Here is a 12,456-nt window from a genome sequence, read left to right on the forward strand (position 1 = left end):
TGAAGTACATAGACAAATGCAAGATTTTAAAGAGACTAGAATATTAGAATTTTCCCCCTCAGAATCCTGGGCTTTGAACTGGATTCAGAAACCAAATATGTTTTCTATAGTTTTTGCATACTGTTTCTGGTTGTGAAATTCTTTATTTTTTTTTCTCCTGCTTGGGATTTGTTGAGCAATTTGAGTCTGAAGTGGCATCTTCCTGTGCTCAGCAAATTTGTCTTCTCCATATATTGCCTCTTCTCCATTATTTCTTTCTCCTTCTTGTGAACTCCAATTAGTTGTTAGGTAGGTCTTGCCACTCTATCCTCCTCTGTAATTTCCATCTTTCAGTCTCTATATTGCATTCTGGATAATTTATTCTGATTTATCTAGCATTCATGATTCCCTCACAGGTTTTGTTTTGTTTTGTTTTTTCAGTTTTTCAAAGATTTTTGTAACATGGTAGGCACAGTTGATTCCTAATATGCATCTGATAATACCAATAACTGAAGATTTTATGAATCTTTGTAAACATTTTTAAAATTCTTTATACTCAATTTGCTTTGCTTCCTTTTTTGGTGATTAGCTTTGTGTGTCCTTGAAAAGGGTTTTACAGGGCTTCCCAATATCCTTGAATGAAAGTACCATTCTTTTCCAGAGAATATATAATTTTATTTTCACATGAGATTTGGGATTACTACCACTCTGGAACCACTTTAAACTAAATTTGAGACATAAAGTCCCAGCTCAGTCCTTCCAGAAAATCTTACATAGGGATTCTTCATTGTTGCTGCTTTTATTCCTGAGTTTCTTGGAAGAATGATGAAGCCTTCCCATTATGAGTCCTCAGATGTTTGGGACATAAATTAAGCTCGTAGAGAAGGAGGATTAACATTAAAGGACTAGATGTGACCGGGGGCAGAGGTGAGAAAAACTTTAAATGGAGGGCCAGTCCTTCTGTCTCAATAGCTATTTATGGCCAGCGCTTAAAGAACATTATTTAAAAGCTAAAGCCCTAACACCTGAGTGCTCGATGATTTGCATTTTTAATAGAAAAGGTAGAGGCATAGGCATAATTAAGCCAGTTTTAAACAAATATGCCAGTCACTTGAGAAAGAATGTAGGTCCAAAAGAGATCAATAAGGAGACAGGAATACACTTTACATGCCTTGCTGAACCCACTCCCTTCCACTAGCCCTGAGCTACTTTCTTTCCCTTTTCTATTAGGCAGTATCTACAATAAATGATTTTGCTATTGGAATTTAATCTGTTCAAGGGCACATTTTAGTATATGAACTTGGGAGAAGAAAAGCCAGTTCATGTTGATGCTGAAACTATTCTAAGACTCGGGGTGATAAGGAAGTTTGAGACTCTAAGCTTTGGGAGACATCAAAAAATCCTGTGTATTTGCCATAGTGAAAAACTTCTGCAGAGACCGCTTGTAGAAGTCTTTGTCCTCGTTCCTGGCTCATTCTCCATCTATCACTTTGTAATAAGCCTACATATTCCACTGTAGATCAACGTTTTAAATGCAAGAGCCTAAAGAGCCTTTCTCCTGTCACTGATTTGAAGACCTGTCCATTCCCAACCTGGCCCCAGCCTGACCCCAGAATGCCCAGTGTAGAACCTGTGGAGAGCCTCCAACAAGAACTTCGTGTTCTCTCCTTCCATCCTGGAGGACCTCTGACATCCCGCATCTCTGATTATTTATGTGACTGGTATCAGGTAACACCAGACTGACTGAAGGGTGAACTCAGTAGGAAGTTTCAGGTGTGCATATGTTTGAATAATAATAGTGGACAGCCTTTGCTTGATAGGTTGGCTTGGTTCCCTGAGGAGAGCTAAGGGCTGGTGTCAAGGAGTCCATCTGTGGCCATGATGGGAAGGGGGGTGCCCATCTCACTTCTTTTCCTCCCTCTTGCATCATGGAGGAATTGGAATAAGTCTTGCTTTAGCTCCATAAAAAGGGACTTCTTTTAGACTTTAAGCCTGAGAATACCCTTGGGGGCTTACTAAGTAAATCAAGTTTTTCCCACTTGTTGATTTTGCGTGACTTCTCTTAAAAATGGCTTAGGGGAGGTGAACTCCAATACATATGTTAGTCTGGGAAAATAAATGGATGGAGGGAAAATGTCACTGAGTTTTTACAAAACATCAGTAAACACTATTGCAAAATTTAGAAAAAGAAAGTAATATTAACTCATTCCATTTACCTATAGAAAGTGACTTATGCTAATCTATTGAGAGAAATATATCATTTATTGAAAAATATAGATTTATGTGTACTCTCATTCATTTTCTGTCAATCAATTGTGAATGTCTTGCAATATTAGCAACATACAGCCTACATTATCACTAGAATGTCCACAATGTTCCATATCAGGAATCGTAACGGTAACAGATTTAAGCACCCTCCCCTTGATGAACATTTGCTTTGTGCTCAGATTTTTACTAAAATTTGTAAAGAATATCCTTGTATGTACATTGTTGCATACGTATTTGGTTTTTTAAGTGGCAAATGCCTAGATTCTATATTACATTAATTATATTAAAAAGAATTTGCCCATCTCTAGGCTTCTTTGATACATACCAACAGAGGGCCCCAAAAAAGGCTATTCTCTTCCATGTTTCATCCTTAGCGGGAAGTCTGGAGTATTTTAGAATCTAGTTCCAAGAATTCAGGTAACTGGTGAAATGATCTACCTGTTTCTGGGACCCCTTTTCGGTTTATTCTCTTCCACCCAAACTGTAGGAGGGAAACAGCATGTGGGGCCCTGGGCTACCTGTACCGAGTGGGGACTTAGGGCCACGACGACAAATAAGGCTCTTTCCTGTGAGCTGCCATTAGGTCCCTGCCATTGAAGAAATGTTCCTGAAGGCAAAACTAAATGCATGAAGGGTTCCGCGGTACATCTTTTGAGGCTGTCGTGGTCTGTGCCAACTAGGGGAAACCGAGGTGTCTTTTGGTTCAACACATTCCCTAAGCGGGGAAAAGGACAGCCAGAAATTGTCAGGAAGAGCTGAGTATAGTGTTCCCAATCTGTGCCCCTGTGAAGCTGCCCTGGTCCAGGTTTTAGAGCACTCCAGTTTGGTTCCACTCTCCTGCCAGCTTAAACTCAATCCAATTTCCAGAGCCCTCTCTGTCACAGCACCTTCATGAGTGTGAAGGAGGAATCCCAGGAACTTTCTTTTGTCTGTCTTACATCCTCTGTGACAGACATAAAGTTGGTACTCCATAAATGTTTTATGTATCCTGCTGTGTTGCTATGTGTCAAGTTGGTTAGGCTACGGTGCCCAGATGTTCGCTCAAACATCAGTCTAGTTGGTTGCAGGGAAGGTATTTTTTAGATGAGTTTAATATTTAACATTAAATCAGTAGGCTTTGTGTAAAGCAGATTACCCTCCATAATGTGAGTGGGCCTCATCCAGCCAGTCAAAAATCTAAAGAGAAAAAGACTGAAATCTTCCGAGGAAGAAGGAATTCTGCCTTCCAACTGCAACATCAGCTCTCCCCTGGGTCTCCAGCCTGCTGGCAAGAACTCAGACTCACACTTGCCAGCCCCTAACTGTGTTAGGCTACCCTTTAAAATAAGTATCTCTAACTATCTACACATCTATCTATGTATCTATCTAATCTATACACACATACATACACAAACAGGCACATCTCTTGCTGGTTCTGTTTTCTCTGAAGAATCCTGACAAATACACCTGCCATCTCACTGAGCTTATCCTATGGACTGGCACCATGCTCTACAGATAATTCGAGCTTTACTGCTCTGAGTCATCGCTATTATAAAATTCTTTCTTAACAGTAATGCTTTATACTGACCCCTAGACAATAGTATCCCTAGGAATCATGTACTTCCTGCAATTAGTCCTTCTCTCTCTTGAGTCAACATTTTTTTCTGTCTTTACTAGATCTTTCCCATCATCTTTCAGACATGCTTCAGTATTTGGAATAGTTCACCTTTTAAAAACCCTCTCTTCCCAAAACTCCCTCCAGAAAATGTTCTAGTTTCATTCTCAGTAGAATAGCTTCTTGGAAATGTTTTCGCTATTATGTTTCTTCAATTTTCACTTCACTGTCTCTCCATAACTATGTCATATCAGAGAACATTCCTGTTATTTTCCGGGGTCTGCTTTTCTCTAGGTCAGAGTGATCTGCATGTTGCTAAATCTGAGAGTCGCTCTTTGGTTACTTCGTTTCTTGACCTCTTAGTATTTGGCACAATTGACAACTTCCTCCGTCTTCAAACAGTCTCTTCTCTTGGTTCTATGACGTCACATTTTTCTCAATGTTTATTTCAGTGGCTGCTGCTTCTCAGTTTCCTTTGCTTGTTCTCCATCTCTTCTTTGATCTCTAAATGTTAAAGGGACCCACGACCATAGTTGGCCTCAGTTTTCCACATCTCCTTCATGTTTTCCCTTTTGAATTTCCATGTGTTTATAAATCATCTTTTAAAAAAGACTCCCAAGTCTTTATCCATAGCCCAGCCTCGCCTCTCCCTGGAACTCTCTGTCCATCTGTCCAGCCCTTTAGCTCCCAGCTCATTTTGGTTGTTCATTGGCAATTCACACTCCACATGCTTCATGGGGCACACATAGAAGTCTTGATTGTCTCCTTATCCCCGTCCTCTTTCAAGCCCCACATTAGGAAATGGAATCACCATCTACTTATCAGATAAAGCTGAACATCCAGACATTTTCCCGTATTCCTCTTTTGTCCTCACTTACCCTCCCTACGCATTCATTCCAGCAGACAGTGTTGTTTTCAATGCCACCTCAACAGGATGGGTCATCAGCCTTCATTTATTCACATCCAGTTCTCACCGGAAGACCTGCAGGGGCTGCTTAACCCATTTCTATGCTTTCACTCTTGGCATCCATCCAGTCCACTCTCTATGCAGAAATTAGATAGTTTTTTAACTTACATAAATAGAATTCCATTTTGCTACATCTTTTAAGGTCTTCTGGAGACACAAGAGTGAAGTCATATTTGTCTTTCTCCATCTCTGTTTACTTAACATAATACCTGTAAGGTCCATCCATGATATTGCAAATGGCAAGATTCCATCTTTTTGTGGCTGAGTAGTATTCCATTGTGTGTGTGTGTGTGTGTGTGTGTGTGTGTATCACACCCTCTTTATCCATTCATCTTTGGTGGGCACTTACACTGTTTCCACGTCTTGGCTATTGTAAATAATGCTGCAGTGAACATAGGAATGCAAATGTCTTTTTGCATTAATGAAATAGATGGATCATATGGTAGTTCTATTCTCAATATTTTGAGGAATTTCCATACTATCTTCTATAGTGGCTGCACCAATTTACATTCCCACTAACAGTTCACGTCTCCCCTTTCTGCATTATCCTCACAAACACGTGATATTTCTTGCCTATCTGATAATAGTCATTTGGACAAGTGTAAGGTGATATCTCATTGTCATTTTGATTTGCATTTCCCTGGTGATTAGCAATGTTGAGCATCTTTTCACGTGCCTGTTGGTCAACTGAACATCTTGTTTGGAAAAATGTTTAATTAGCTTCTCTGCCCATTTTTTAATTGAGTTGTTTATTTTGTTGTTGAGTTGTATGATTTACTTATATATTTTATATTAACCTCTTACTGATATATCATTCATAAATATCTTCTCCCATTTGGTATGTTGTCTTTTAGTTTTATTGGTAGTTTCTTTTGCTGTGAAGAAGCTTTTTAGTTTGATGTAGTCCCACTTGTTTATTTTTGCTTTTGTTTCCCTTGCCTGAGGAGACATATCTAGAAAGGTATTGCTAAGATCAGTGTCAGAGAGTGTACTGCCTGTGTTTTCTTCTAGGAGTTTTATAGTTTCAGGTGTTACATTCAAGTCTTTAATCTATTCTGAGTTAACTTTTGTGTATGGTGCGAGACAGTAGTCTAGTTCCATTTTTTTGCATGTGGCTGTCCAGTTTTCCCAATATCACTTACTAAAGAGACTTTCCTTTCTCCATTGTGTGTTCTTTGCTCTTTGTCATAAATTAATTGTCCATATATGTGTGGGTTTATTTCTGGGCTCTCAGTTCTGTCCCATTGATCTATGTTATGTTTCTGTTCTTCTGCCACTACCATGCTGTTTTGATTACTATTGGTTTGTAATATAGTTTGAAATCAAGGTGTGTAATACCTTGAGCTTTGTTCTTTTCTCAGTATTGCTTTGGCTATTGGGGGCCTTTTGTGGGTCCATAAAAATTTTAGAATTTTTTTGTTATATTTCTGTAAAAAAGTCCTTGGGGTTTTGATGGAAATTGCATTGAGTCTGTAGATTGCTTCAGGTAATAAGGACATTCTGACAATGTTAATTCTTCCAATCCATGAGCATAGACTATCTTTCCATTTACTTGTGCCTTCTACACATATTTGTGATTTTTTTTTTCAGTTTTATTCTTGTAATTGATTTCTAGTTTCCTTACATTGTGATTGGAAAGGATACTTGATACGATTTCAATCTTCAATTTATTGAGACTGCTTTTGTGTCCCAACACTGATCTATTCTTGAGAACGTTTCATCTGCACTTGAGAAGAATGTGTATTCTGCTGCATTTGGATGGAATGTTCTGTAAAAATCGATCAGATCCATCTGGTCTAATGTTACATTTAAGGCTACTGATCTCTTGACTTTCTGTCTGGATGATATATCCACTGATGTATGTTGAGGGGGTGGTTAAAGTCCCCTACTATTATTGTGTTGCTGTCAGTTTCTTTCTTTAGCTCTGTTAATAATTGTTTTATATATTTTTGTGCTCCTGTGTTAGGTGTATATATATTTATCACTGTTCTGTTTTTTTTTAAGTGGCAAAAGGGTTTTTTTAAGTGGCAAAAGGGTTTGAGGATTTTATTTTTTCCAGTTTTATCGAGATAAAGTTGACATACCGCACTCTATAAGTTTAAGGTGTACAACATAATGATTTGACTTATAAACATAATGAAATGATTACCCTAACAGGTTTGGTGAACATGCATCATCTCATATTGATATAACATTAAAGAAATAGAAAATAAAATATTTTTTCCTTTGATGAGCACTCTTAGGATTTATTCTCTTAAACTTTCAGGTACAATGTACAGCAGTGTTAATTATCTTTATCATGTTGTATATTACATCCTTAGTAATTGTTAATCTTATAACTGGAAGTTTGTACTTTTTTACTATCTTCATCTAATGCCCCCTCCACCAGCCTCTGGTAGGCACAAATATGATCTCTTTTTCTATGAGTTTGTTTTTGAAGTTTAATTGACCTGTAAAACTATGTTAGTTCCTGGTATTCAGCATAGTGATTTGATATTTCTATATATTTCAAAATTATCACCATGATAACACTAGTTGTAATCTGTCACCATACAAAGATACTACATAATTATTGACTATATTCCCCACACTGTACATTTCATACCTGTGACTCACTAATTTTGTAACTGAACATTAGTTCCTTTTAATCTCACTCATCTATTTCTCTGTTCCCCCCAGCCTTCTCCACACTGGCAACCACCTGTTTCTTTTCTGTATCTCTGACTCTATTTCATTATGTTTGTTCATTTGTTTTGTTTTTTAAGATTCTACATATAGCTGAAATCATGTAATATCTTTCTCTATTTGACTTATGTCACTTAGCATAATATACTCTAGGTCCATCCATGTTGTCACAAGTGAGAAGATTTAATTCATTTTTATGGATGAGTAATATTCCATTGTATACATACATATGTATATATGTATATATGCATACACTACATCTCCTTCATCCATTCATCTATTGATGGGCACTTGGGTTGCTTCTGTATCTTGGCTCTTGTAAATAAGGCTGCAATGAATATAGGGATTCATATATCTTTTCCAATTTGTGTTTTCATTTTTCAGATAAATATCCAGAAGTGGAATTCCTGGATCATTTGGTAGTTTTACTTTTAATTTCTTGTGAATCTCCATACTGTTTTCTATATTGACTGCACCAATTTACATTCCTAGCAACAGTGCATGAAGATTCCCTTTTCTCCACATCCTTGCCAACACTTGTTATTTCTTGTCTTTTTGATAATAGCCATTCTGACAGGTATGAGGTGATATCTCATTGTGGTTTTAATTTACATTTCCCTGATGATTGGTGATGTTGAGCATTTCATAATGTGCCTGTTGTCCATCTGTATGTCTTCTTTGGAAAAATGCCTGATCAGCTCCTCTGCCTGTTTTCTGAGTTTTGTTTGTTTGTTTGTTTTTGAGTTATATGAATTCCTATATGTTTTAGGTATTAACCTCTCTTCAGAAATATCACTTGCAAATGTCCTCTCCCATTCACTAGATCGCCTTTTAGTTTTATTGCTGGTTGTCTTTGCTGTGCAAAAGCTTTTGAATTTTATATAGTCCAATTTGTTTATTTTTGCTTTTGTTTCCCTTGCCTGAGGAAACATATCCAAAAAATTTTTTTTACTAAGACTAAAATCAAAAAGCATACTGCCTGTGTTTTCTTGTGAAAGTTTATGGTTTCAGATCTTACATTCGAGTCTTTAATCAATTTTAAATTTATTTTTAAATAGTGTGATAAATTAGTCCAGTTTGATTCTTTTGCATGTATATGTCTAGTTTTCCTAACACCGCTTATTGAAGAGGTTGTCTCTTTCCCATTGTATACTCTTGCCTCCTTTGTCACTCATTAGTTGTCCATATAAGTGTAAGTTTATTTCTGGGATCTCTTTTCTGTTTCATTGCCCTCTGTGTCTGTTTTTGTGCCAGTATCATACTGTTTAGACTACTGTAGCTTCATAGTGTAGTTTGAAATCAGGAAGCTTGACACCTCCAGCTTTGTCCTTGTTTCTTAAGATTGTTTTGGCTATTTGAAGTCTTTTGTGTTTCCATACAATTTTAGAATATTTTGTTCTAGTTCTGTGAAAATACCATCGGTATTTTGAAAGGGATTGCATTCTATCTGTATATTACCTTGATAGTATGGTCATTTAAGCAATATTCATTCTTCTAATCCATAAGCATGGTATATCTTTATACATGCATTGGCAATTTAAATTTCTTTTGTCAGTGTCTCATTGTTTTCTGAGTACTGGTCTTTTTCCTCCTTAGTTAGATTTATTATGAGGTATTTTATTCTTTTTGATGCGATTGTGAATGGTATTGTTGTCTTCATTTCTCCTTCTGATAGTTCATTGTTAGTGTATAGAAATGCAATCGTTTTCTGTATATTAAGTTTGCATACTGAAACGTCACTGAAACTTCATTGAGGAGTTCTAGTAGTTTTTTGGTGGCATCTTTAGGATTTTTTATGTATAGTATTGTGTCATCTGCAAGCAGTGACAGTTTTACTTCTTCCTTTCCAATTTGAATTTCTTTTATTTCTTTTTCTTGTCTGATTACCATGGCTAGAACTTCCCATTGTATGATGAATAAAAGTGACCAGAGTGGGCATTCTTGTCTTGTCCTGCTCTTACAGGAAATGTTTTCAGCTTTTCACCACTGAGTATGGTGTTAACTGTGGGCTTGTCATATATGGGCCTTATTATTTTAAGGTATGTTTCCTATATACCAGTTTTTGGAGCTTTTTTTTTTATCATAAATTGATGTTTTATCATAATAGCTTTTCCTACATCTAATGGAATTGTCATATGGTTTTATTCAATTTATTAATGTGGTATATCATATTGATTGATTTGTAGATTTTGAACCATCCTTGCATCCCTGGGATAAATCTGAGTTAATCATGGTGAATGATCCTTTAATGTACTGTTGGATTCGATTTGCTAATATTTTGTTAAGGGTTTTTATATCTCTGTTCATCAGTGATGTTGGCCTGTAATTTTCTCTTTTTTTTGTCATATCTTTGTCTGGTTTTGGTATCAGAGTGATGCTGGCCTTGTAGAATGAGTTCAGAAATGTTCTTCTCTCTGCAATGCTTTGGAATATTTTGAGAATTATAGGTGTTAACTGCTCTCTAAATGTTTAGTAGAATTCACCTGTGAAGCCATGTGGACCTGGACTTTTGTCTATTGGGATTTGTTTTAGTACTGATTCAATCTCATTGCTGGTAATTGGTTCATTCTTATTTTCTATTTCTTCCTGATTCAGTCTTCAGAGATTGTAGATTTCTAGGAATTTGTCCATTTCTTTTAGGTTGTCCATTTTATTGGCGTATCACTGTAGTATCTAAATGTATAAACGTAGTAATCTCTTATGAGCCCTTGGATTACTGTGGTGTCATTTGTAACTTCTCCTTTTTCACTTCTGATTTTGTTTATTTGTTCCCTCTTTCATTTTTTCTTGATGAGACTGGCTAAAGGTTTATCAATTTTGTTATCTTTTCAAAGAATAAGCTCTTAGTTTCAATGATTTGTTCTATCAAGGTATTGATTGACTGATTGATTGATTGATTGAATCTATCGAGGATTTTTTGACCATCTATTTTATTTATTTCTGTTCTGAGCATTATGATTTCTTTCCTTCTACTGACTGTGTTTTCTTTGTTCTTATTTTTCTAGTTCCATTAAGGGTAAGGTTAGGTTGTCTATTTGAGATTTTTCTTCTTTCCTGAGCTAAGTTTCTATCACAGTGAATTTCCCTCTTAGAATTCCTTTTGTTGTGTCCCATAGATTTTAGATTTTTGTGTCTTCATTTTTCTTGTCTCCAGGTATTTTTTAATTTCCTCTGATTTCTTCAGTAACCCATTGGGTGCTTATTAGCATATTTTTAAACCTCCACATGTTTTTGCTTTTGCTTTGTTTTGTTTTGTTTTGTTTTGTTTTCTTGTAGTTGATTTCTAGTACCATACTATCATGGTTGGAAAAGATACTTGATATCATTTCAAGTTTCTTAAACTTATCAAGGCTTGTTTTGTGCCATAGCATGTGATCTACCCTGGAGAAGGTTCCATGAGCATTTGAAAGAAATGTGTATTCTTCTGCTTTTAGAATGTTCTCTATACATTATTAAGTTCATCTTATCTAAGATTTCATTTAAGGCCAGTGTTTCTTTATTGATTTTTCTGTCTGGATGACCTGTCCATTGATGCAAGTGGATTGTTAAAGTCCCCTAATTTTATTATGCTACTGTTGATTTCTCCCTTTATGTATCTTAATGTTTTCTTTATGTACTTAGATTCTCCAAAGTTCAGTGCTTTGTATTTACAAGTGTTACATCTTCTTGGATTGATCCCTTGATCATTATGTAATGTCCTTTTTGTCTTTGTACAGTCTTTATTTTAAAATCTATTTTGTCTGATATAAGTATTGCTACCTTGGCTTTCTTTTAATTTCTATTTGCATGGAATACCTTTTTCTATCCCCTCAGTTTCAATATGTGTGTGTGCCTTAGATCTGAAAGTGAGTCTCTTGTAGACAGCTTATATATAGATACTGGTTTTGTATCCATGCAGCCACTTTGTGTCTTTTGATTGGAGAATTAGTCCATTTACATTTAAAATAATTATTGATAGGTATGTACTCATTACCATTTTATTGTTTTGGGGTTGTTTTTGTAGTTCTTTTCTGTTTCTTTCTTTTTTTGTTCTATACCCTTGTGCTTTGATGACTACCTTTAGTGTTATGTTTGTATTACTTTCTTTTTTCTGTGTGTGTGTCTATTAACAGATCTTTGGTTTGTGATTACTGTGAGGTTTATATATAGTGATCTAGATCTGGAGCTAGATCCATGATTATTTTAAGTTGCTGTTCTCTTGAATTCAAATGCATTTTTAACAACCCTGCATTTTTGCTGCCCCCCCCCAACTTTTAATGTTTTTACGTTATATTTTACATCTTTTGGGGTTTTGTATCCCTTGACTACTTATTGTGGACATAGATTATTTTACTATTTGTGTCTTTTAACCTTCCTACTAGGTTTATATATAGTGGATTTATTATCTTTACCATATATTTGCCTTTACAATGAGATTTTTCCTTTTTGTAATTTTCATGTTTCTAGTTGTGACCATTTCTTTATCACTTAAAGAAGTCCCTTTAACCTTTCTTGTAAAGCTGGTTTAGTGGTGCTGAACTCTTTCAGCTTTTGCTTCTCTGTAAAACTATTTATCTCTCCATCAAATCTGAATGAAAGCCTTGCAGGTATAGTATTCTTGTTAATAGGTTTCCCCTTTTGTCACTTTAACATTTTGTGCCACTCCCTTCTGGCCTGCAGAATTTCTGCTGAAAAATCAGCTGATAGCATTATGGGAGTTCACTTGTATGTAATTTGTTGCTTTTCCCTTGGTGCTTTTAACATTTTCTCTTTATCTTTAATTTTTGCCATTTAATTACAATGTGTCTTGGTGTGGTCCTCTTTGGGTTGATCCTGTTTGGAACTTTCTGTGTTTCCTAAGCCTGGATGTCTGTTTCCTTTCCTAGGTTAGGGGAGTTTTTAGCTATTATGTCTTCAAATATATTCTCTGCCCCTTTCTCTTTCTCTTTTCCTCTGAAACTTCTATAATGCAAATGTTAGTACA

At 35.9% G+C, this 12,456-nt stretch overlaps 2 protein-coding genes across 2 annotated transcripts in view; one reads left to right on the forward strand and one right to left on the reverse strand.

Moving 5' to 3' along the window:
- The window catches only part of ZNF181 (zinc finger protein 181), an 81,450-nt gene that overhangs the window by 12,347 nt on the left and 56,647 nt on the right, over positions 1–12,456 (reverse strand). The window lies entirely within an intron of this gene.
- LOC116665960 (zinc finger protein 701-like) overlaps positions 1,594–12,456 on the forward strand; it is a 58,886-nt gene continuing 48,023 nt past the window's right edge. The window contains exon 1 of the mRNA XM_032487417.1: positions 1,594–1,707. Coding sequence (XP_032343308.1) covers positions 1,594–1,707 — 114 coding nt within the window. The remainder of the gene's footprint in view (positions 1,708–12,456) is intronic.

The sequence above is a fragment of the Camelus ferus genome, chromosome 9 (assembly GCF_009834535.1).
Source record: "Camelus ferus isolate YT-003-E chromosome 9, BCGSAC_Cfer_1.0, whole genome shotgun sequence".
NCBI lineage: Eukaryota > Metazoa > Chordata > Mammalia > Artiodactyla > Camelidae > Camelus > Camelus ferus.